This window comes from Corvus moneduloides, chromosome 4 (genome assembly GCF_009650955.1).
Source record: "Corvus moneduloides isolate bCorMon1 chromosome 4, bCorMon1.pri, whole genome shotgun sequence".
Classification (NCBI taxonomy): domain Eukaryota; kingdom Metazoa; phylum Chordata; class Aves; order Passeriformes; family Corvidae; genus Corvus; species Corvus moneduloides.
The window spans coordinates 39,557,338-39,582,639 of record NC_045479.1 but is presented as its reverse complement, the minus strand read 5'-3'; the positions used below and the strand labels follow the sequence as shown (position 1 = coordinate 39,582,639).

General features: G+C 40.7%; 3 protein-coding genes across 6 annotated transcripts in view; 2 read left to right on the top strand and 1 right to left on the bottom strand.

Annotated features, from left to right (window-relative positions):
* FRS2 (fibroblast growth factor receptor substrate 2) overlaps window positions 1-8,660 on the top strand; it is a 49,919-nt gene extending 41,259 nt beyond the window's left edge. For all 4 annotated transcript variants that reach the window (XM_032106008.1, XM_032106009.1, XM_032106010.1 and 1 more), the window contains one exon: window positions 979-8,660. In XM_032106008.1, the coding sequence (XP_031961899.1) occupies window positions 979-1,929 (951 nt within the window). In that variant the 3' untranslated portion in view covers window positions 1,930-8,660. The remainder of the gene's footprint in view (window positions 1-978) is intronic.
* Window positions 8,661-10,303: 1,643 nt separating this feature from the next.
* On the top strand, window positions 10,304-21,007 carry CCT2 (chaperonin containing TCP1 subunit 2). The gene is made up of 16 exons (XM_032106946.1): window positions 10,304-10,413; window positions 11,210-11,284; window positions 11,750-11,815; window positions 11,914-12,025; window positions 12,853-12,929; window positions 13,653-13,765; window positions 14,306-14,508; window positions 14,707-14,807; window positions 14,888-15,015; window positions 15,425-15,528; window positions 17,064-17,183; window positions 17,737-17,865; window positions 17,951-18,054; window positions 19,069-19,168; window positions 19,883-20,024; window positions 20,699-21,007. Exons 1-16 carry the CDS (start codon window positions 10,411-10,413, stop codon window positions 20,727-20,729), a joined length of 1,608 nt encoding a protein of 535 aa, XP_031962837.1. The 5' UTR covers window positions 10,304-10,410; the 3' UTR covers window positions 20,730-21,007.
* LRRC10 (leucine rich repeat containing 10) lies at window positions 21,008-24,479 on the bottom strand. Its single transcript, XM_032106947.1, has one exon. It carries the CDS (start codon window positions 24,398-24,400, stop codon window positions 23,564-23,566), a length of 837 nt encoding a protein of 278 aa, XP_031962838.1. The 5' UTR covers window positions 24,401-24,479; the 3' UTR covers window positions 21,008-23,563.
* Between the last annotated feature and the right edge of the window lie 823 nt (window positions 24,480-25,302).

The window sequence follows — 25,302 nt, the reverse complement described above, 5'->3', positions numbered from 1 at the left end:
AAAAAAATCCGTGTAGGAGTCAAGTGATCTGGTGAATGACACTCCAGCTTGCAGAGCTTGACAGAGAGGTTGGCCAAGCTACATGACTGCTGCTGTAAAATACTACTTTTGCTGTTTGGGTATCCATACAGAGAATTAAAATTTAGAGAAGGAATACAGGCTTTCCCATTCAGCCTTGTATTGATCCACTGTGGAAATTGGAGGGATAACCTAGGAAAGTATTTCTGCCTTTCTTATATGGTGCTAAGGCCTGCCTCTTTTTAATTCTGAGTGCCACACTTCATATGGCATTGTATATTTTTCTACTTGAGTTCCTGTTTTTAGGAGTTCCTGTTGGCTCTTGAAGAAAGAATGGACAGTTCTTCCCATAGACCTAAACTCTCTTTTTGTTGCTGGAGTAGTACACAAGGCAAGAGCCCGACAGTTGTCTTAGGTCTCTGTGGTTTTCTTTTTGGTTGAGGTTTTTTTTTTTATTTCCCCTTTTATGAACAGTAGATTTCCTTTGCAGTGTGGAAGTTATGAACATAAACTTAGCCAAAGTAATTGCTGGTCACTGGTAAGGCACAGCAAAGTAGAGCTCTCACTGCTCTGCCCAGGTAAAGTAATGAGCTAAGTCGGAGAAGCCCAGGGTTGCCTTGATCAGAGCCAAGCTATAATAGACCCTGAAAAGCTAGAACTAGAGCACAACTGAGATAAAACATCAAATAAAAATAATTATCAGTGTAAGATATAAATTCTGGTTTTTTGTTAGAGGAACATTAATGTGTAATAACAAAATTTCAGGAAAAAACCTAAAACTGACTACAGTTCAGCAAAATGCAAGAGGTGACTTTTGCTGTTAAACACCTGCCATCACAAGTTTTTCTTTTCAGGTATTTTGATTAGAAAAGTGGGGAGTTAAGAAGCTAATAAATATGGAAGGAGGGGAAGGAAGGACACAGCAGTGTTTGAATTTCCTCTTTTTTCTTTCCCTTTTAGGTGCACACTTACGTAAACACTACTGGAGTACAAGAGGAAAGAAAAAATCGATCAAGTGTGCATGTGCCACTGGAATCAAAGCTTTCAAACACTGAAACAACTAAAGTGAAAGAAGATCAGATGTGTACTGATGACAGAGATGCTCAGGTTCTCCTGGAGCCTGAAGGAGTGAAGTTTGTTTTAGGACCAACACCTGTTCAAAGGCAGTTAATGGAAAGAGAGAAACTGGAACAACTTGGGAGAGATCAAGTTAGCGGCAGCAGCACAAACAACACTGAGTGGGACACTGGGTACGACAGTGATGAACGTAGAGAGACACCATCTGGTAACAAATTGGTGTATGAAAATATAAATAGGTTATCAATCCCTAGTGCCTCAGGGGTCAGGAGAGGTCGCTTGACATCAACCAGTACCTCAGACACCCAGAATATTAACAACTCTGCTCAGAGGAGAACTGCGCTGCTGAACTACGAGAACTTGCCATCCTTGCCTCCTGTTTGGGAAGCCCGCAAGCTGAGCAGAGATGAAGATGACAGTTTAGGACCAAAGACCCCGTCTCTGAATGGCTACCACAATAACCTAGATCTAATGCATAACTATGTCAATACAGAGAATGTAACAGTACCAGCAAGTGCTCATAAAGTAGAATTTCCACGACGTCGGGACTGTACCCCAACAGTCTTCAACTTTGACATTAGGCGTCCAAGTTTAGAACACAGGCAGCTCAACTATATACAGGTTGACTTGGAAGGTGGCAGTGACTCTGACAACCCTCAGACTCCAAAAACCCCCACCACTCCACTTCCGCAAACTCCAACCAGGCGCACAGAGCTGTATGCTGTGATAGACATTGAAAGAACTGCTGCTATGTCAAGCTTGCAAAAAGCACTGCCCCGAGATGATGGTACTTCTAGGAAAACTAGACATAACAGTACTGACCTGCCTATGTGAGCCTGGGGAGCATTGAATCATTTGCACCTTTTGTGAAGTTTCTAAAATTGAAGATGCGAGTACTTTGCATTTCTTAACACTAACGCCTTTTATAGACTAATAGAACTTTTTCTGCATACTTCATGTACTTGTCTAACTAAAGGGAATTAATGTAGAGCAAGTATTCATTTTAGGTAACACTATTTCATTCTACAGTAGAAGTAATTACTGCATAGCAGCATCACCACCTTTCACAGTGCCTCTTTAATTGATTAGAGTCTGAGTGACATGCCAGTTTTGAATTTATAAATATTCTGGTCTGGTGCCTATACTCATTAATGGCATTTATAACACTTTTTAAAGCCTCTTGATATGTGCATTATTAGCAGGTAAACCTAATCTTTCAATATACATATCTGACGTTCATTCCTCATTGAAGTGGTTCCTCCAGAATGAAATGTATGTAATGCGTTAATTCACTCAGTTTGACATACACAAGATATATTGGTTCATCTCAAGGAATATAAACACCATACCTTTTTTGTCTGTGGGCAAGAAGGCCTCTAATTCCTGACAGTTTCCTTAACTTGTGTGATATTTGAGAGGTCACGTTGTTGATCAGAGCTATAAACACATCAAAAACCAGCCGTAAGCTCCTTCCAATGGAATAGAATTCCAAGTGACCTATCAAATTCCCTCTGAAATCTGACAAAATTTTAATCTCATCAGAATTTTGGGGTTTTTGTGAAGGAATTCACAGGTGGGCTGTATGAATTAAGGCTCTCTTGTAATTTCTTAGTTCAGTGTGCCTTCCTTTCTTTGCATTTGTGTGTTTCCTTTTTATTTGTTCCATAATGTCTTGTTTAAAAGTCAAAATTTTGTACATAGCTTTAATTGTTCAGGGTCATCTATGTATTTGTCTTACTCTCTGCATTTGACAAAGACAGACTCTTGAAGGTCAAATGGTTGTCTTTGTCCAGTGTTCTACTTTTTTATGCCTGACAGAAATATCCCAGCTCTCCAGCAGCATGCATTATTGCACAACTGGAAAGGTTTTTTATGCAGTTACTGTCTTCCTCTAAAGCATCAAACACAGGTTACACGGGAGGCAGGGTACTGGACTTGATAGTTCTTTATAGAAAGTTGTATGTTCTAGCAATGTGCATCCATAGGTGATAGTATACTTTAATTTAGAAAGATAGGTAGTAAATTATCTGAAGGTAGTATTATCTATGAGCATACTTGTTTTCCTTTTGCAGTTGGTGAATTTGGTTACAGTGATGGCTGCTCAGTGTAACAGGTACGTCCAGGTAGAATGTTGTTTATTGAATATGCCAGAGGCACCCTCAGAAGATTTTGTTCTGTTTTGTTTAATAATACTCTGAATAATCTTAGAATTCTGGCAGTATTGCAGGTGCACCTTGGTACTAGCAACAGAAGAGATTGCTCTTGAGCCTGTGATTGCAAAGGAACTGACACTTGTGTGAACTGGTATGATGTAAAATAAGCCTTGAACTGTGAGGAAAAACATACAAGAAAAGCCATTTGGAGATCTGAAAAAGCATTAAGGGTCTCTATGCAATATTTGAATTGAAGTTTTACAAAAGCCAAACTACAATTACTTTCTGTCTTTTGAATTGGTGTGTATTTCTGTTCCTCCAACTTTTTTCTTTGGTCTTCTCTCATTTAGTAGCGGCAGCAGTAGTAGCACCTGAAATATATGTCTCTTGCCATACCATTAGGTGCTATCAGGCAGCCTTTTCACTCTGGCTTTCATAATTCTTTACAGACTGGTACTGAAATACCAGATGGACAAAGAACATAATTCGTACAAGTAAAAGATGGCAGTCATTGAGACCATTGTGAGGAACTTAAAAGAGATTTTTTTAAAAACCCCCTTATTAATAATTTCATGGTCAGCCTCTGCATACTCTTGTGATAGACTTGCTGACTTATGGGGAGACCTTGGTACTCAAGAAGGTAGAGACTACCTAGATGTAGGCGTTTTAAAGGTCTGAAATCTCTGCCTGACAGGAGGTTGTAGCCAGGTGGGGGTTGGTCTCTTCTCCCAGTCAACCAGTGACAGGACAAGAGGACATAGGCTTAAGCTGTGCCAGGTAGATGTTAGCAAGAAATTGCATTGGAATGGGCTGCCCAGGGATTTGGTAGTGTCACAAACTCCCTGGAAATGTTTAAGGAAAGACTGGTTGACAAGGTGATGTTCAGTCATAGGTTGAACTCAGTGATCTCAGAGGTCTCTTCCAAGCCTACTGATTCTGTAACTGCTCCCTCAGATCTCTGCCATTGCCTCACCTTATGCTTTGGACCTCCTGGTCTGTACTGAAGAGAAATTACCATGTACTGCAAAATACTTACTGGGTTAATAATATTGATGTGATTCATCTTCTCAGCATATAGCTCACTTAAATTTGTGAGCTGAACTAATGCTTCAGCATGTGTTTTGAGGCAAATGTGTTTGATCTAGCTAGTTGCTTAGAAATATATGGTCCTCATCTGTATAGTTGGGACTAATTAACTAGACCCTTAAAACACATCTGTGAGGCAGGGATGTAATAATATTCTTAACTGCTAAATAGGGAAGCAGAGGCTTTGTGTAGATCATAAGTGACCTGGTGAAATTTCAGCAACCAGCCATATCCCTCCTTAGTTCCAGTGCACTGTCCTATGCATTTATTCTGAATAGTCTCAGATAAAAAGAATGGTCGGAGCAATTTTTTTACATTGTTGCAAGTTTCACAGTGTTTTCTTAGCTCTGGTCCCCAAAGTTGAGAACATACTGAAATTTCAACTGTCTGTAGCCTTAATTATATTAACAAGTCTGACATATTTTCCAGGACTACTTTTTTAACCTGTTATGTTTTACAGGTGGGATAATGCTTTCTCATTTTGTGTACGCTGCAAACATCCTGGATAGTCCCTGTCACTCACATGACTCATCTTTAGAATTCCTTATTTTCTGCCCCTTGAAGTAGATGCAGTTGCAATGCACTTTACCCTTTGAGACTTGGTAAATATTTTTTCAATTCAGTCTCTTTTAAAGGCTGTGATGTTAGATTTAGTGTCTGTAATCTGGGATTCAGTTTTCAGCTGAAATCTCTCCATGGTATTTAGATCATATTTATTTTGGGGCCACAGGTGTATAGACAGAGAAACTAGAAATATGTAACCATTTTCTTTAGTAAATGTGGCATGTTAAGTTTACATAAACTAGGTCCTGTAAAAATGGTAGCATCTCCATCAATTCTACTTTTCATCTGTAACGTGCAGTCAGTTGCTGCCCTTCAAACACATTTGACAAGGGGAAACCTTCAACTGTAGGTATTCCTTTAGTGCAATGATTTGGGAAAGACATCCATTACTGTATTTTTTAAACAAGGAAACTGAGTTGTTAAAGGACACAAAAAAGTGACCAAAAGTACATAATAAAGATTGTGCTAGAATACAGGGAGTGAGAATTTATTCCATTGTTATATCAGGAAAAGAATCTTTTCCTCAAAATTATGTCAGAAGGAGGACCAATTGTTTTAAATTTTGTGGTGTTTTTTGCTGACTTCCTAAAACAATATTGATAAAGACCATTCTGAAAACCTTGATAGTCATTAGAACATGTTATTGTTTCCCCCAATAAGTATGTTTTGCATGTGACAGGGGTTGAATCTGGTGGTGTGCATTGAAGCACTATTCCTATTAAAGTCTTCAGAGTTCTTACAGAAAATATGTGTTGAAGTAGAAATTTCATATAAAGAATTGATAACATGTTCTCCCCCCTCCCTTCCCCTCTCAATGTTTGGATATTTTTGTGTGTTTGCACCCCTGACTAGGGCTTGGGTGTAAAAAGGATCATGGAAATGTGTAAACTGTACAAAGTCCAAACCAATGTCAAAACAGGGCTGCTTTTTATAGGTGACAGACCAGCAGCTGATTTTGCTGGTTTTATAACACTGTGTATTGGCTCAAAATCTGGCTGTTCTTGTTTTTGTTTTATATTTAACCACTTCTCAATGAGAGAGATTCAGGAGAAAGCAGATCGTTCTTATTCGTTGTTGGTGAAGTAAAAATGGAAATTCTGATTAATGTCAGTTATTATTTTGAGCATATAATGATGTATCTGATTTGGACGTCTATTCCTAAGCAGTATTCCTCGCTTCATGTAAGGTGAGATCAATGGTGAAATTCCATTTCTGCACTGTACTAATTTATTTAATGGCTGCAAATAAGATGAAACTAATGGAATAGGAACTAGTAGTGGACTTAAAGCTGAAATTCTCCTATTTCCCCTAAAGGAGTTTGGTCCTTCATTGTGATAGATAGAGTTAGGTATTTTTGGAATTTAATGATATGATCTTTCCCATCTCTTCTTTGAGGTAGCAATTCAGGCATTTATATTTGACAGTATTTACTTAATATAAACCTAAGTTCATTTATTATATCTTTATTTTTAATTCATATACACTCCAAGAAAAAAAAAATCCAGAAGAAATTCCACCACAAAAAACTGCGTTAAGACGGAGTCAGGTTTGCTGATGTCCTTCTTACAAAGCATATGAAAAAGGAGGTCATATGGAGGTTCTTTCGCAATCTATAGGAATTACTTCCTCTTTTGGACAAGATAAGTGAATCAGAAGGAAAAAAGGAGCAACTTAGCATCTGCAACTCTGACCATGTCTACATTATTTCTTGTACTGTGCTGTAAGGTATGTGACTAAGTCTGTCAGATGTCTTATGAGGATATTTTCCTAACACGGTGTTTACTCCAGATTAACGCAGTATTTTGTTTGGAAGTATGTAGGTGTACAGATAGAAATAGAACATGAGAAATAAGGTTGATGAAACAAGTGTTGGACATTTCTATATTTTTATATATAATGAAGGGCATTTTTGAAATTTTTCTTGCAGTTTTAGTAATTCTTTAGTGTGGCAATATACATATATTGTGACAGTGTTTTCCACTATATCCATTTCTTCGGTGTAATGCTATTTTATGTTGCAAATATGTGTATATACAAAGGAAAAAATGTAAAAACTACGATTAAAAAAATAGGCTCAAGCCCTTCAGAACAGGGACCGTCTTCCTCTGTGTCTGCAAAGTACTAAATGCCTTGAGGTCCCAGCCAGAGCTCCAGTCTGAGACCTGTAGTGACCGAATTGCCAAGTGAGGAGCGTGGGGGAAGCAGCTCCTCTGCTTTCCAAGAGAAGCCTTAGTATAAAAGGTGCCCTGAAGCTCACCCTGCCAATCCCTGGTGCTGGGGTTGTGCTGTGTACGGCTGTTCCCAACACCACCTGCTGAGCGACCCAGAGAGCCCAGAGTCCAGGTATCCTTTGCTCTGGTCCTTCCCTTTGGCAGTAGGAAAGGAAGTCTGACAAGGAGCTTTGATGTCATCAGGAAGTCTTCCTTGTTAGCAGGGTGACCCTTCCAGAGCTTGTTCGGTCTGCATGCAGTGTCCTTTGAAGCCGATCAAATGATTCATGTTGACTTCAAGGGCCACTGGATGAGCTCCTGCAAGATAAGTTTTGCTGACGTAACAGCTCTGTTACACCAGAGGACCTGGTTGATCAAGTTCTTCAGGAATGGTCTAAAGAGATGTAAAAATATAAATATATTTAATTACATGTACTGAAAAATCCTATTTGTTGTGGTCAGAGTTCAGATAATTATGGGAATTTTGATTTCTTAGCCATACTTGCATATATATTGCTTTAACTATTGTGTATGAAAGAGGAAGTGATTCTAAAATGTGTGAAAGATCAGGATTACACCTGTTTTTTAATGGTCATGTTATTTAGGAATGGATGTCAGCGAATTTAACTCCATAATAATGCAGTTTTTTTGCATTGGAATATGTGTGTATATCATACACCCACATTTTATATATAATATATTATATATTTGGTACTAACGTTGTATTTTGAAACTTTGCCAAATTGCGAACACAGATGTTCTCACTTGTAAGACTTTGGTATTTAATAACTGAATGTATAAGAAATACTCTGGTATGAGAAGAAAGAGTGTTATATGGTGTCCCACAGTCCAGATGGCTCGACCAGCAGGCACGTTGCCTTTGTCACATCTCGCTTCATTGCAGCATCACCTTTGGTCTCCTGGAAGGCAGTGTGTGTCCAGCCAAACTGCAGGCCAGCTGCGCTAGCGTCAAAGCTGACTGGTAGTAGTGATAAAATAGTCACCAGTGTGCCACAAATGCATTTATTAAATGCAGAAATAGACATTTCTACAAAGGCCAAAATCCTATGTTGTATGTTCCTTTCTTGTCATTACATTGTATCATATTGTAAGATTATTGTATGTCCTAATTTGCATTATAAAATGTTTTTCCTACTTAAAGGCATAAATATAGCAACTTTGTATAAAGGTAGCTTTCTAGATTTTTATTTCTTTTCTATAAAAAAAAGTCTAAACAGTTGGGAGTACCATTGCCAAATTGTTTATAAAATTTCAAGTAATTTTCCCTGTTCAGTGAATTTGTTTTTACAAACATTCCATATTTCTTATACTATGCAGAAAGAGTGTATTTTTATGCCATTCCACATTAATCTTAAAAAAATAATTTCACTTCTTTTAAGCTGTCATTATTGAGAAAGCTTACCAAATGTGCATTTAAAAAAAAAAATGTGTTATGTATTATGACAACATTTTTCCCCTTACCAGTGCCAACTTCATTTGGAAAAAAAAAAAAAATGTAGCATGGCAATAAACTATTGATTTTACATTAAAAGTTGTCTGTGGATTACTTCAGTAGTTTGCAGTGTTAGTGTTGCTGTGTTGTGTTTTGTTCGTATAATCTTTTTTGCTTTCCTTTAACTCATTGCTCAACAGTAAAAAAACTCCCCCCAAACTGATCGTGGTGATCTGAAGTCTGTAAATTCGTCTCCAAGATTTTGTTTCATTTCTGCTGGTTTTCTGTCACATCTTTGTCATGCATGTAGATTGAGATTTTTTTTAAATGAGATTTTTTAAGTAAGGCACTTTTTCCCTTCACATACAGTGCAACAGAGGTGAGGGCACTGCACAGCTGAGAGAGGAAGGAGCCCAGAACCAGCCCTGCTTCTGCGTTCTTCCTACTCTGGTGTCACTACTTTTTACACATTATAAATCATAGCCTAGCAGTGGCCAAAAGCCCCTTAAACCAAATCGACTAATTTGCTGTAGTTTTGCTGTGGGCATTGGATCTTTCAAAGGCCATTAACTTGGATAAGTCTGAGGCACTTTAAAATCCTTTTTCTCCCAGCTCACCACAGTAGCAGCAAATGTGAATTAAAATGAATTATTACCTCAGTGCAAATCTTTATGAATGCTGTGATTCTGAAAGAGAAGCTGTTTACATTGTTTTAGTTGGATTATTTGCCCTAGACAAAACTTAGATAGTTTTCTGCATAACTATGAGGAAAACTAAAGATACTTAAATGAAATTAGTAGTCTAGTTTTTGGAACAGGGTTGTGGAAGGAAGTGTATCTAACTGTGAAGAAAATAGAACAAAAAGCCTAATGTACTCAAGAAATAATACACATAATTTTAAGTATTGAGATACTTAAAATTAGCAATACAGGTAGTTGGCAGAGTTTTAGTGATGTTCTTTTTTGCTATCTCTATTGGAATGGATTTCTGTCTTTGGCCAATTTAAATCTAGAACAAACAACTTTGCATATATCCCAAGAATTTAGTATCTGGCAGCAAGAAGAGGGATACCAGCTGGAATTAATTCTTGAGGATGAGTCATACAAAATAATACATGTTTTGGTTCTCTTTTCTTTATATATGACCAGGTAACAGGCTTTTTGTGTAGAGGAAAAGCTGTGACAGAGCAGGGTTTGGGTGTTGTCTCACACTGGCAAAGTTACCAGGGGCATAGTTACCAATTTTTCTGTATTGAAATGCAAAATGTACTGAGTAGTTTGTGCTCCTGTTCACTGCTTTTAACTGCAGACGTGGTCTATGAGCAGCTATCTGGGATGGTCTGTCAAGCGCACTGGAGGCCAGAAGCAGTAACTAAAAATGCTTTTGACCTGTCTGAGAATTGACCTCCAGGCATATCACAGAACCGCAGAACCATAAAATAGTTTGAGTTGGAAGGGGCCTTAAAAATCACTTAGCTCCAAACCCCCTGCCATGGGCAGGGACACCTTCCACTAGACCGGGTTGCTCAGATCCCCATCCACGCTGGTCTTGGACACTGCCAGGAATGGGGCACCCACGCTTTCTTGGGGCAACCTGTTCCAGTGCCTCTGCGCCCCCGTAAGGAATTTCTCCCCCGCAGGTCTCCAATTCACAGAACCCAGCCCGGGGCCGCGCAACCGCTGAAGGCGCCGGGCGGGGGGGCCGGACTGCGGCTCCCAGAACGCCGGGCGCCGCCGGAAGGGGCGGCCGCTCTGACGCCCGTTCCGGTGGAGCTCGTGGGGGCTGCGGCGCGGCGCTGTTTCTCTGCTGAAGGAGGCGGCGGACGGCGGGTCCCGGCGGTACCGGCACCATGGTGAGCGGCGGGGTGGCGGCGGTGGCTTGGCGCAGGGCAGGGCCGGGGGTGCGGCGGGGCCGCGCTCCGCGCGGGCGCGCGTGCGAGGCGTGCAGGCCGCGCCCTTCCTTTCCCTGCGCTGTGCCGGGGGTGGGGGGGCGGCGCTCGCGACCCCGCGCGCGGGTGGCGGGGGGCCCCGAAGGTTCTGGAGCCGGGGCGGGGCCGGGCGCGCGCGGGGCGAGGCCTCCCGGCCCCGCCTTGAGTGCCGGGAGCCGCGATACGGATGTTTGGCTATTTGATCCTTGTTCTTTAAGGCCTTGGATGCTTTGCAAATGTTGGTCCTTAAAGGCGTATATTGGTAACTGCTGTAATTAATTTACCTTGATATGCAAAAAAAAAGAAAAAAATCAGCATAGGTATTAAAATGCTAACGCTTCAGCATGGTCAGTAAATAGAGTTTTTTTAGTTCCTGCTGGTTGTGCCTGCCCTCGGGTCGCATGGAAGGCCGGTTCGTCGGGCAGAGCGGCAGTGCAGGCGCAGCCATGAGCGGTGTGCTGGTGGGGCCGGGGGCGTGTGCGCCGCCCTCTCTGCGCGCAGCTGCGCTCGGCCTCGTAACCCCTTCTCAGGACTATGAGACTGCCAGGCAGATTTTTAAGAACTGTGACTGTTTCTTAAATATATCTTTTATCACAACAAAATGGGGTATGGAAGTAATTTTATTAATAAAAAGGTTGTTTAGGTTGTTAGTGTCAGGGATTTTTAAAACACATAGTTTTATTGAAGCTAGAATAATATCCTTATGATATCTGTGTTTCAGGCATCCATTTCCCTTGCTCCTGTCAACATTTTCAAGGCAGGTGCAGATGAAGAGAAAGCAGAAACAGCTCGGTTGGTAAGTTTAATTCTCTAAGAAACTGGTAGTACCTGAGGTAATTAAACTTTTGTCTTTTCTACTACTAAAAATACTTTCACTTTATCATGATATGGAACTTCTGTCTCTAACTGGCTTTCCTTGTTGCACGTCTGCGAACAGAAGAGAGGAGGAGTGTTGTTCATACTGAAAATTAGAGAAACTCTTCATTGTCAAAATCGAAGTAACTACTGGCGCTCAGAAGATTGGTGTTTTACTGGGAGGCATTTTTTCTGGCTTTGAGACAGACTTAATGGTTTCTGTGAGAATTAAGTATATTTGTTCTGGTTATCAAAATATAGCAGTAAAGAAACTTGGACACGGCCTCCATTGAAAGAGGTGGAAGGGTTGGTTGAAATGTCCTCTTGAAAGCTACGTGATAGTGTATAATTCTTGTATTACAGTAGAAATAAACTGTTCCCTGAGGTATGTTTATTTTCATTTCAGTCGTCCTTTGTTGGTGCCATCGCCATTGGTGACCTAGTCAAGAGCACGCTGGGCCCTAAAGGCATGGTAAGACAGCTGCAGGCTCTCAGTAGTCATACCTGTTAATGTGGCTTTAATAGTTACAGTGCGTTTTCAAGCAGTGTTTGAAATCTCACGTCTTGTAGGACAAGATTCTTTTAAGTACTGGAAGAGACAGCTCTGTGACAGTTACCAACGATGGTGCAACCATCCTGAAAGCTATTGGAGTTGACAATCCAGCTGCCAAGGTCTTAGTTGGTGAGTTCTTAAAGGCTTGATATTTGTTAGTTTGTAACTCTGTTACAGAGTTTTTATTTGTTCTTAGAAAACTGTTCTTGAAATACTGTGAAAAATTGAAGGGGGGGAGCAGAAATCCTGAAGTAAGGAGGGCAGGGTACTGCAAGAGTTAGGGAGTTTTGAAAAAGTAAAATTGAGGTGTATGCTGCTCTTCAGAACTGTTCTGATGTCTTCTTTCCCGCAACCATGGTTTGTCCCAGGAGTCAGAAGGGACAAAAGACAGCTGTGTGCCCCTCTTTTTTCAGTGGGAAAATTCAGAACAGGAATCTACGAGGCAACAGAGGTTCTCTGGTTCTCCCAGGTTTAAATCTCTGTCACTCAGTGAGCACTGTACTTCTGGACAGAGTTTACCTCTGTGATCAACTGTCTTACTGTTTCAGTGGTCCGGTTCTGGTGACAAGCAGGAGCCTGAAGAGTTGGGTGTCAGATTTCCTAATGATTTTATGTTTGCTGGGTCCCAGTTTATCAGCAGTTCATGCAGCAGACCTGGTTATTATAGTCTCTGATCCTGTATCTGTACCTTAGAGCTTCTATCCAGCTGTACTTCCTTTTGATAAGCATCTTCAGGACTGGGAACAGAGGGGAGCATCTTGACCATCACCAGGCTGAAACTGGCGTCTAGGTTGCAAATAAAGAGCAGGAATTGGAAGGATGCTGAATTTCATTTGCATGTAGTGTTTTTCTGTGGTTGTTTTTTGGAGTTCCCTCTTTACGCAAAGAGTAAGATCTGTTTCTCTCCTCCTAATGCATGAGAAAAATAGCATTAATACTATGTTTTCCTTCTTCAGATATGTCAAAGGTTCAAGATGATGAAGTTGGTGATGGAACTACGTCTGTCACAGTGTTGGCAGCTGAATTACTGAGGGTGATGTATTACATTTTTTCGGATGTTTGCTTGCCAGTGTAGTTGTCTGATACCACCAGTAGGAGGTGTGTTATCCTACGCTTTTGAAAAGGGCTCCCGAAGCATAGGAAGGAATAGCTTGCTCTTTTGCTGTTGAAATTGGTAGGGGGAAAAAACAACCCTTAGGTATTGCATCATCATTTTTTTGGTATTATTTTAGACTATTATTCCTTACATTATTTTTTATAAACTCTCAAGTATTTTAAGTTGACTCTAACAGGTCACTTCCTGGCTATTGCACTGGGCAGCATGCAGCACTGCTTAGTTGTGAGGCTAAGTCCTCTGAAGTCCTTTTCCATAACATTAATGAGGAAATTACTGCTAAATTCTGTTCTTTGCTCAAGACCTGAATTCATGGTGTTCCTTTAAACTCTGTATGGGTTTTTTGTTTATGTAAAATTTTACATTGCCAAACTCTAAACCTGAAATTACTGTGAAAGGGACATGAGAAGTGAGTAATTCTTGCTAGCAGAGCTGTGTCAGAAAGTTTGATCATCTCAAGTCCAGGAACTGGGATCAAGAGCATCTTAAGGAATGATCCATCAGCTTGCCAAGTTCCCTCAGAAAAATGAAGATAGTCATTTTTCAAGTACACTTTAAGTTGCATTCATAAATGAACGTGTCTTTTCTAGTTAGTGTAACTGTACGTTTGGGGGGGAAATAATATTGATTTCATTTAAATAGGAGGCAGAATTACTGATTGCGAGGAAGATTCATCCTCAGACCATCATTGCAGGCTGGAGGGCAGCCACAAAGGCTTCAAGAGAGGCACTTTTGAAAGCAGCTGTGGATCATGGGTTAGTAATGTCCATTTGCTCTTCACAAAAAACTACTCAAGATCAAAACATCAGTGTGAATTACAGTCCATTGGTAAAATCTTCGCTCGTATTAAAGTATAGTGAAGGCTGAGCTAATGATTTTTAACAGTTGAGAAAAAAATACTGGGGTTTATTTCAAGTGAATTACAGAAGCTTTTTGATACTCAGAATTACTTAGGATGTGCAGAAACGAAATACAAGCAGTAATTTGCTCCCTGGAACAAAAATTTGAAGTGTTATTTCAGATTTCACATTCACATATTAATGTAACAATTTCCCTTGCCTGGCACTTTGAGAGCACAAACTTTCTAAAGCTGAATGCGAAAATTCTCCTAACAAAACCTGTATTTCAAATAGAAGGTTGTGTTCCAGGACAGTGGAGGGATTCTGTGCAGCATTCCTCAAAACAGAATACGGTACATAAAGGCACAGGCTAGAGGAAGTGAACAAAGACTCATGGTGGTAGCTAGCGGTAGGGCTTTCAGACTTTCCACTTTAACTGAACTGTCTTTATTGTAGTAATGATGAAGTGAAGTTCCGTGAAGACTTGATGAACATTGCAGGAACAACTCTTTCATCAAAATTACTTACTCACCATAAGGATCACTTTGTCAAGCTAGCTGTAGAAGCTGTTCTTAGGTTGAAAGGTTCTGGTAACTTGGAGGCTATCCATGTCATTAAGAAACTTGGTGGAAGTTTGGCTGATTCCTACTTAGATGAAGGTAAGTCTTTTGAGTGTTGACCGTATATGCACTTGAGAAATAAAGCTTCTGAAAGTTACACATCTATGTAAATTTGTTATAGGAAACATTACTGTGTTATTATTAAATTGAATACTAAAGATGAGGGGATTTTGTTATAATTATGAATTGTACTCCTTTTTTAATTGGAAGTTTTACAAGACCTTTCTGTTACTATAGGCTTTTTACTTGACAAGAAGATTGGTGTAAATCAACCAAAAAGAATTGAAAATGCAAAGATTCTTATTGCAAATACTGGTATGGATACAGACAAGATTAAGGTATGTGGCAGAACTACTGTTGAGATACAGTGTTTCTGTAAATGGAGTGTTGAGACTGATCTCTCTTTTCTTTCATTTAGATTTTTGGTTCTCGTGTTAGAGTGGACTCTACAGCAAAAGTGGCAGAAATAGAGCAGGCAGAAAAAGAAAAAATGAAGGAGAAAGTGGATCGTATTCTTAAACACGGAATTAATTGCTTTATTAACAGGTATGTATTTCTTGAGAAAAGGGGAGAGTTACGTTGCTTCCCATGTTGTTCTAGTTCACTCTGCTGGAATAGGCAGTTAAGTGCCCTGCAGGCACTTAGGATCAAAGGACTTAAAGCATATGGCTGCCTGTGCTTAGTGTGATAGTGTTTCTTCAGAGGAAGGGTATTTCAAAAAGCATCATAGGTTGAATTGTTTTTTTTTCTTAGCATTTTATGTTTTCCTGTCACTGTGTTTGCTTCTGTGTTGTGTAACATTCCATGTGTGGCAGGTGCCTCATACGTTGACTGCTTTAGTAGCTTTCAGAAATCTGTCCTGTGTCCATGCTACTGAGAATCTGGTATCTTTTGTTACTCTGTTATTTTCAAAGGTTTGTTCTGTGTGTGATGGGGAGATGTGTTTTAATTTTAGGCAGCTGATCTACAACTACCCTGAACAGCTCTTTGGAGCTGCTGGTGTCATGGCTATTGAACATGCAGACTTTGCTGGTGTAGAACGTCTGGCTCTTGTCACAGGTGTGTAGAGTACCATCTTGTATGGAACTTGGAGGGGCACATTATTTGTTTGATCGTTAGTAACCGTTAAACTTACTTGAACATTGCTTCTTTTTCTCCAGCATCTTTGAATAAAGGATCATAATGGAAAACATGGGATATAATTTAGCAAGTTAGTGCCAGTTAGTAATTTTCTTCCATATTTTAAAAACATTTTAAAAACATTTTTAGTTAAGTTCCCGACGGATAAGATTTTGAAATGCTTGTTTTCTAAGGAAAAGATGAAACTTAGCAATAAAAGAAGAACTCCACAAATTAATACTAATAGTTCTTGATTCTGTGATAATAACACTTTGTTCTACATGGCTGTTGTTCAGTTGTAATGATAGAAAAGACTAAAGAGCCATCCTTTGTTAAAAATGTGGGCTTGAGTTGTCGACTTGAGGTGGACCTCAAATGACATGAACAACCTGGATATTCTGATAGTGGTCAGCATAAATGTGATTCTAGTAACTAATGAAAATGAAATCTCTGGAAGGCTACAGATAATTCTCGTTGCTGAAGTTAGAGATAGTTAACTGGAACATCATAGTTGATTCTGAAAGTGATCAGGAGGATGAAGTAGTTTTGCAGGAGAAAGGAAAAGACAATGACTTATTTATCTTAGCAAAGCTGGAGTAGCAATTGTATATAACTGTCAGTAGGCACACTGACAGAGGCAAATACGTGATTGAGAGGAGCATTGCTTTCTTTCTGAATTCAAAGCAAGCTTTCTAGGCAGAGCAAATGGGCCTTACCGGACCACACTGGCTTGAATAGTATAGCTGAAAAAAAGACAAGTTTTTAATATGCACAAACTCTCTGCTATGTATCTTGGTTTTCCTTATAGTGCTGCAACTACACAGTGCTGCAAGCTACTGTGGAATAACTGAGCATGCATTGGTAATGCAAAGAGTTTTCTCATAGGAAGAGGAAAGAACTAGAGCAGTGTTCTGTTCAAAGACATTTTGGTCTTTGTAGTACCTATTTTGTTGACAATATGGCAGTTTACAAATTGTGCACGGTATTGCTGCTACAGCATGGAATGAGACTTGTGATGCAGGAGAATGGTGGCCACTGGTTCTCAGCCATCATCAGGCAGGCAAAGTGAATACTGTCACAAGCTCAAGTTTTAAAGCATAAGAGACTTCATTTAGTATTTTCTAAATATTTAATTAGTAAATACTGTGAAAACTTGAAACATACTGACAATTTAATGCTAGCAAAGATGAATGTTTATTCTGCTATCAGACACAACTTGAAAGCATTGTAGTCCTTGTGATGTGAAACAAAACATAGGTGTTTTAGGGATTTATCAGCATTGGTTAAAGGTTTCTGGTGCCATATGCTGACATGAGAAAATCTTGGCTTATCAGTATTGTTAATTTAAATTTATTTTGGGGCAATTACAAAGATGATTTTTTTCACATCCCCTCCCTGTCCCCTCTTGGTAAGACATTGCCTGAAGGGATGCTTTCGTTGTGAGCTCTGATTGCTTTATGATCTTACACTTGTAGGTGGTGAAATTGCATCAACCTTTGATCACCCTGAGCTAGTAAAACTAGGAAGCTGCAAGCTTATTGAAGAAGTCATGATTGGAGAAGATAAACTCATTCATTTCTCTGGAGTAGCAATGGGTAAGTGTTTTGTCACTAATGGTGTATGGTAACGTTCGTTACTGTAACCCTCTGCTAATGCTGTTCAGTTTCCAGTGAGGCATAGGAATTTTGTAATGATTCATGTCACTGCTTTTATTAAAGTCTTGCTTTTCAGTAAAAATCCTGTGTATGTTTCATGTTACATAAATAAACATGCAATCATTTTTAAAGATGGGAACCAAGACTTCTGCTTTGGGAGATTAAATTGACAAGAAAAGTAGCAATATATCATACATAAACAGCTTTGAGAGCTTGTTCTAGTAAATACCAATACTCCCTTAAGTTTTCAAGGAGTTTTGAGGTGATATTAATTTTCTGTTAAATTAAATAAGGTATTGTGGAACCAAAGCAATAGCACTGTGTACATAATTTCATCCTATCTTTGAAATGTCATCACGCTTGCTTTTGCTCCCAAAATTAAGTAATACAAAACTTGTCTGCAGTGATAGCAAAACCATTTAAAATGCTTTGTGATAGCCTATTTTTGTGTCCTGGATTCTCTTTTTAATCCTTTTGCATTTGTGCTTTCCAGGTGAAGCTTGCACCATAGTTTTGCGTGGAGCCACACAGCAGATTCTAGATGAAGCAGAGAGGTCTTTGCATGATGCTCTCTGTGTCCTGGCCCAGACTGTGAAGGACACAAGAACTGTGTATGGTGGAGGTGAATATCAGATTCTTTGTATATGACACACATTTTGTATTACTGTACATCAGATATATAACATCTGTGTGTCTTCAATGAATAGGTTGTTCAGAGATGCTGATGGCTAATGCTGTTGCAGAACTTGCTGTCAGAACACCTGGCAAAGAGTCTGTTGCAATGGAGTCCTTTGCTAAGGCTTTACGAATGGTAGGTATATTTAATCAGTTTGCTGGATTAAGAGACAAAGCTTCATGAAGTTTACTAACTTGTGACATCAGATAGTTGCTTCACTTTAAAAGTTTTGGTTTTCTGAAATAAAAAAGTGAAGTTTAGCAACACATCTTGGATAAACAAAGGGAGAATTTTGTTTTTTGTCTTAGGAAAAAGTACTGGTGTTTTAATAATTCTGCATGTTACAGAATTGTGGAGGTTTATATGCTAGCCCTCCTCTAATTGGTTCTTGTTCACCTTACCTGCTAGTTAAAAGTGCTGTAGAAATAGTACATAAAAATCTCATCTTATGTAGTTGATGACTGATTTAGAAAAGAGCAACCCTTCTGTTCCATTGATGCTCTAGTGCTCTTTGGGTGTATTCATACTCCAGTACTATCTACAAGTTTCTAGTCTTGGGTTGTAGATTGCATCTTAGTAGGAAGTAAGAGTGTCACAAGAAACATTAATAGAATTGTGCTAACAGGCTGTCAATTTGAGAAGAAATTTACTTTCTGCAATTTAAATTAGGCAAAACCTTTCTCCTAAGAAAATTAATTTCAAGAGCATAGTAACACGTGACCTCTTCAGTCAGCACATGCAAGTTTGCACTGCTGTCACGGAAACAGTGAACAGAATGATCAGGTGGTTAATGTGCTTACCAGCAGGCTTGTGCAGTTTAAATGGAAACATTTCTTTAGTTATAGTCTGAAATGATAAACTACAAGATTCTTTTTTTTCTTCTGTCCATGTAAAATGAACTGATAAATCTGCTAACATACTTCTGTCCTCTTAGATACTTTCTTACACCAGGATCTTGAAATTCTTGGAAAAGTAGTTTGGATTTTTTACTTCTTCTATATCTTCTGAACACAGTAACAGATCATCTGCCATGTTTCTGAAGCATCTTTTTGAAATTCAGTTGTAAACTTAAAACATCGAAGTATGTTTCATGTTTACTAGGGATCAGTCCCTGTGTTAAGTAAAACCAACCTGTGTTTATCCCCTTAGATCCCAACAATAATAGCTGATAATGCTGGCTATGACAGTGCTGATTTGGTTGCTCAGCTCAGAGCTGCTCATAGTGAAGGGAAGACTACTTATGGACTGGGTAAGGGGTTCAGTTTTACTTCTGTGTTCGAATTTCTGTTTGGCAGGTCCATTAGGCTCATTAAAGTTGTTCACATATGTCTGTCACATATTATCAGCTGGGAGAACTGAGTATGTTGATTTGTTTGCTTTGCACAGAACTTGGGTGTACAGCACTATGTTCCTTTTCTGTTCAACCAGGCTTTTGACAGTGGAGTGGAAACCTTTATTTTTGAAGTGGATGGTTTACACCTCTAAAAACCACTTTCCTTACACTGAGTCTAGTTATAGGAAGCTTAAAAAGAAAACATTGTTTTAAAACCAGCAACCTGCTAAAAACCCAGCAGAATCGAACACATCCTTCCCCTTGCTCCTTTCTTCCCCCTCCGCCCCCCGCCCCCAAAAAACAACCAAACAACAACCAGAGTTGTGGAGAAGAACCTTGAAGTTAATATATCTAAGGGAATAGTGTGGAGAGTCCTGTTGGGATCTTGTCTCCTTATCACAGTGTATAAAATTTTTATCATTAATTGTTTGTATGTAATTGCAACATTAGGCTTAAATCAGGAGTCTTGAGGTAAAAGACTTTATTTAATACTTCCCTTACTATCAGTGTAGTTCATCTGAGCATGTAAGTTACTATGCTCTCAGCTTCTTGTAATTTCCTTAAAAAAAAAGCCAAGTTAAAAAAAAACAAAACCGAAAAAACCACCTCTTAATGTATTTCTTCTTCCAGATATGAAAGAGGGTGTCATTGGAGACATGTCAGTTTTGGGAGTAACAGAAAGTTTCCAGGTCAAGAGACAAGTTTTGCTGAGTGCAGCTGAAGCAGCAGAAATGATTCTTCGTGTAGATGACATCATTAAAGCAGCACCAAGGTATGACCAGAGTATCTGCATGGTCGCTCACAGTGGTGTAGAGTAAACCTCCTTCTGTGGAAGAGTAGTGGTGCAGAAAAGTCTTGTTCTAAAAATACTTCACTTGAAATGGAGCCTGACACCTGACATGCTGATGTTCATATTAGATAATTTTACTGCATTAGCTAGCAGTATTGTCAGGCCTTTAGAGCCATGAGCAAACTTAAATTGCTGTGCCTGAGTAATGCCTAGTTAATCTTAGGTCACCAGCTGCTTGTGTTGTGTATAGCACTCAAGCATCTGCACAAGTGGCTGACCAAAATGTAAGGGATCATGCTTTCTTTTTTCTTTTGGCAAGAGTTGTAGTGAAATGTCCAGCTGCTTCTGAGATAGAGTCTGCAGCTGAAACAGGAACACGTTTGTTAAAAGGTTTGGGAAGAATTGCTGCTGTTAGGCAGGTTATCCCATGGGTGCCTGCTACCAGGTAGTTTTCAGTGCTTTTTGAATCACAGGATTTTTTTTACCATGGTCATAGGTGGTGTGTTAGCTTTGAGGTGATACTGCTTTTTGTGCTGTGAGATAAAGATGTCACTGAATGCAAAATACCAACTAAAGATTAAAAATAAGGGTGGGTGGGGAGGGGCTGGTGGACATCAGCGTGGTGGGAATTTTCTGATTTTTCTTTTTCTCCCCAGAAAACGTGTACCAGACCATCGCCCCTGTTAAATTTTCTTCAGTTCCTGAGGATGTGTGGACCAGATCTCACCTAGTAAATTTTTTTAATGGTCTAGTTTTTGTGAGGTTATGGAACAGAAGCTTGAGATAAATGTCTCCATCAATGGCACTGTCTTCAGTTGGTTTTTACTTACTGGAGCTTTTATGTGTTGTGGGGAGGAATTCACTTTCAGGGGTGTATAAACCAGGGGTTTTATACAACCCTATTCATTCTGTTCCTTCCAGGTTCCACTTAAAATACACAGAAATAAAAAGCTAGAAATAAATAATTCAGATTCCCCAAAGTTGTATTTCTTTTCTGTACAACCAGGAAGGGCAGATCCATTAGGACTGCTGCGGTGCACATCCTCAGGCCTTGGATGCTTCAGGGAGTGACTAAGCCCTCGTTGCTCACTGGTTCATGTTGGCCTGCTGTGTTAGTGTAAGTGGTGTATTCCAGTCCTGGCTGCATAGGTTTTGAGTTGGGGTTTTAGAAATAGGCTCTGAAGTTAGATGATATCTTTTTCTAGGGGTACTGGAATATTACTCTTTTTTTTTTTTTTTTTTTTTTTTATGATGGAAGAGAGAGAGTGGAAGAGGAACCTCAGTCAATGCCCAGAACTACAACTAAGTGATTTTACAGCTTTTTACACCACAGATTCTACATTCTGCTGAGGGGAGTTGAGAGGAACATGGAGTTTGGGAGAGATAGCAACATTGTGGACCAAACAGTCTGAGTGTTGATCTCTAAAGTACTGCGCTGACTTTACGAACACTTACAATAGAGGGCACTTAGCAGTAGAGGGCACTTAGCAGAAAACGTGCCAGGCTCCATAACATTGACTTCCTGCCCTTTCTGCCCTGCCCTTTTCATGTCGGTTGTAGCCTGTCTTTATATTCACTTTCCCATTCTAGTAGTTACTGCAAAGGCAACATGTTTCTTAACTGGACTGGTTTCTTTGTGCTTAGGTTGTAAGGAAGCCTCTGATGCCTGCAGAAGTCTGCATGCAGATTTATGATGACTGTAAGCACAGACAAGCAGGGGCCCTGTCTGTGTGGGGGCCCAGAATGATGCCTGCAAGGCCTTGTGACCTTTCTGGCCCTTGCAAGTATAGTAAAGCACCTGGCAAACACCAGGGCAAGTCTGCCAAAGCAGAAAGATTAAATTGAAATAACCAAGTATATGTGCAAACATTTTTCTCCCTTAGATTTCATAAAATGAAGGGAATCTGCTTAGAGAATCCTCCCCTTAACTCTTGACAGAGACTCTTCAGCTCTCCAGAAGTGACAAGACTGGAGAGAGCTGAGTGCAACATAAACCACTGCTAAGCAAGTGGAAGTACACTCTTCCCCATCCGCTCAGCTGAAGACAGTACCAGCTCAGTTTTATGGGTTATAAAACATTGACCTTGGATATTAAAAAAGCTTTGTTCTACTTTTCTTTTTGTAGGAAGAAATTGTTTGAACAAGACTAGATAAAGAATTTGCTGTTAATTCCAAAGAAGGATGGTTTAACTTGGCAAGATGCTAGTATACTTTAATTTGACTAGTAGCACACTACATGGGTGCCAGCCAGATCCAAATTTGGACTTCATTTAACAAGACAACACGTGCTAGCAGAGTCTATATATTCCCAGATAATTTTTCAAGCATGTAGATGACTTTAAGCAGTCATGAACTGGCATGGAATCAAATCTTTTCTGGGAAGTCAACTGCTGCTTCTGCAGGCTGCACTGCTGAGACAGTTCTACTAGAAGAGCGTGCTGCCACGGCTCTCCACCCTTTTAAAACAGCTGTCTTTCATCTAATTCAACCATGCTATGGAGTCTAAAGTTTAAAATGTCACTTTGAGACAGATTTCTGTTACTCAATTGAAGCAAAGCTTAAAAAAAAGGGCATTTTTAGGGGGATCTGGGCTGGTCCAAGCTGCAAGCTTGAGAAATACGCAGCTGAAATCAGTTGAGTAAAGTTTGCCTCACCTTCAGATTATGTGCAAGCCTGTAGTGACAGGCTTACAGCCCTGGATTTTATTCATGCAAGTTTACCTTTGCAATTCTTGTAGCTTTTCCTTTTCAGTTAGGCTTTGATTTTCTTCTTTGCTCCTGCATGAAAACTTGTCCTGTACAGCTGCCCTTAGAGGCAGTGTTGTCAGTAACAAAACCCAGCAGTAAAGCCTACAGCTCTCCTCACCATCGTTTGAAATGCTGTTTGGCAGTACTCAAACAGTACCAAGAACTATTGCAGGAAGAAGGCAGCAGCAAAGGAGGAGAGCCCCCTTTTCATACATGCTGTTTCCTTGGAAGTGCAGCCAGGACTCTGCTACCACTTTGCACGCGTCAGACAGGGGAACCTTCAAGGTGTTGCTGCATTTCAGATAAGTAATTTGAGACAAATGCTGTGGGTTGCTTTAGAGCTGTGGGTCTCAGCAGTGACCATCTTGAACAGTAGCTTCCAGCTGAGCTGGGACACCTCAGCAAGGTGGAAGGGAGAAGAGTGAGCCCACAGGTGAAGAGCAGCAAGTCCATATGTGCTCCATGCAATCTACCCATAGAAAACAGCTAGACTGAGTCTTCATCTCTGCTGTGAACTCTGAGTGGTCCCAGCATGGGGGGAGGGGGGAAGGGAAGAAGTCTGTTCTAGGAAGAGTGCTGGGTGGTGCACAAAGACAGGTACAAGATGGGTCTGTACAAGAGTTTTGCTGTCACATTATCTCCAAGCTGGTGCACATACTCCTGATGACTGCCAGGTGGTGTGGTAATCCCTGGACACCAGCAAGCAAGGGCGAGGTAGAGGTTGGGCAGTGGCGTGAGTGCACTGCCACCTTGGGCAAAAGGAGCAATTGAGCATCAGCAGGGCTCAGCTTCTGGCTCGGTCTTGGCGGCAGGAGGTAGCAATGGTTTCTCATCGAGCGTGATTTCTATCACCGCCCCGGATCGCTTGCGGGGCTCAGGGGTCTCCTCTGACCATCTCCCCACCCTGCGCACCCCTTTGGCCACTTTGGGTGCGTTCCTGCAGGGGTTGTGGTCGTAGATCACCAGCTTCAGGCCAGGGAGGTGAGCTAGGCTGGGGAAGAAGCGGATGGAATTGCGATCCACGTCGATCACCTCCAGGAAGGGCATGTCCAGGAGCACGGGAGGGAACTCGGACAGCAGGTTTCCTGACAGCCAGATGGTGCGCAGCTCCTGCAGGCACTGCAGCTGGGGAGGGAGCGTGTGCAGGGCGTTGGAGCCGGCATGCAGGGTCTTGAGCAGTCTGAGCTCACACACCACTTCGGGCAGGTGCTGCAGGCAGTTGGACTCGATCCAGAGGGTCTTGAGGTTCTGCAGGAGTCGGAGCTCGAGGGGCAGGCTGCAGAGCTTGTTGTTGCCCAGGTAGAGGATGCACAGCTGCTTCAGCGTGCACACAACTAGGGGCAGTGCTTTGAAGTTGTTGAAGTCCAGTGCCAAGATCTGCAGGTTTTGCAGCTGCTCCAGCTCCGGGGGCAGATGGTTAAGGTTGTTGTCACTCAGGTACAGCTTAACCAGTTCCCTAAAAGAGCAAATATGCACAGGCAGCTGCCTCATCTGCCTGCCACTCAGATCCACCATTTTATCCACTGGCATCTCTTCTAGGTCTTCTAGGAGGTACTTCTGGCACTTGTTAGAGGGCACAAAAGCAGCTATGGCTTTCAGACTGTTGCCCATCCCGGGATTTTGTTTTGGGATGGCCGGGACTGCGAGGGACGGAGAGGCCCGCCTTGTTCTTCTCCTGCTGCGCACTGGCCTGTTGGTAACTCATTCTTCCCAATATAAGGCTCTGTTTACATGGCAGCAGCCTTTAATCTCAAGGGCTCTGAAATGTTTCTGATAACTGAGTGTTTGGTGACGGGGATTATAGACAGGGCGACTCAGGGCCCAGGTCTCCCTCTCTCACTCACACTCCCACTTGCTCACCCCTCCCCAAAACATTCCTTCTTGCCTCTTCTTGCACACTGTAAATGTTCTCTGATTTTGCCCCAAACAAAATCAGGGTCACGCCAGTGCCCCAGCCCCTCACCTCTTGCTTGCAGCCGCACTGTCTGTGTAGCCAATGCAGGCAGCAGGGATGGGCTTGGGAAACTAAACACTACAGCAGACCAAATTTTTAAGCTCAGATGTTTAACTTTCATGAAACTTTCAGCAGAAATGTCAGATATAATCAAATAGTGATTTAAAATAACTGTCAAGACTTGACTGACTTTCAAGATGAGTGGCACTTTCAGGATGTATTTTGAAAGGTGCCAAATACTTGGATTTCAGAGTGTAACTTGCCACCCAATACCTATTTTAAAGCTTTAACACAAATACTTGGCAAATTGCTATCTTGAGCCATTCTACTATTTATATTCCTAGTTTAATGGTATTTATTATAGCCTCTGGCACTCTTGACTGTGTAGGGCCTTTTTCATTACATTATGTTTTACTCCTTGTCTGAATCCCAATGTAATGTGCTATCACAAACTGCCAAGGCTGTTCTCCATTCACCTTCCAACTGTGCTACTGCAGTACCCGTGTCTGTACCAAAACCTCTCAAGAAACTCCCATGGATTTAATTCCATCAAGATTCT

What these genes read in the sequence shown, in the direction of transcription:
- LRRC10 (XM_032106947.1), bottom strand. Translation starts at nt 24,400, where the DNA reads ATGGGCAACAGTCTGAAAGCCATAGCTGCTTTTGTGCCCTCTAACAAG.
- CCT2 (XM_032106946.1), top strand. An exon ending in ATTAATTGCTTTATTAACAG is followed by an intron (nt 15,016 to 15,424) that starts GTATGTATTTCT and finishes TTTTAATTTTAG; the next exon opens with GCAGCTGATCTACAACTACC. An exon ending in AAGAACTGTGTATGGTGGAG is followed by an intron (nt 17,866 to 17,950) that starts GTGAATATCAGA and finishes TTCAATGAATAG; the next exon opens with GTTGTTCAGAGATGCTGATG.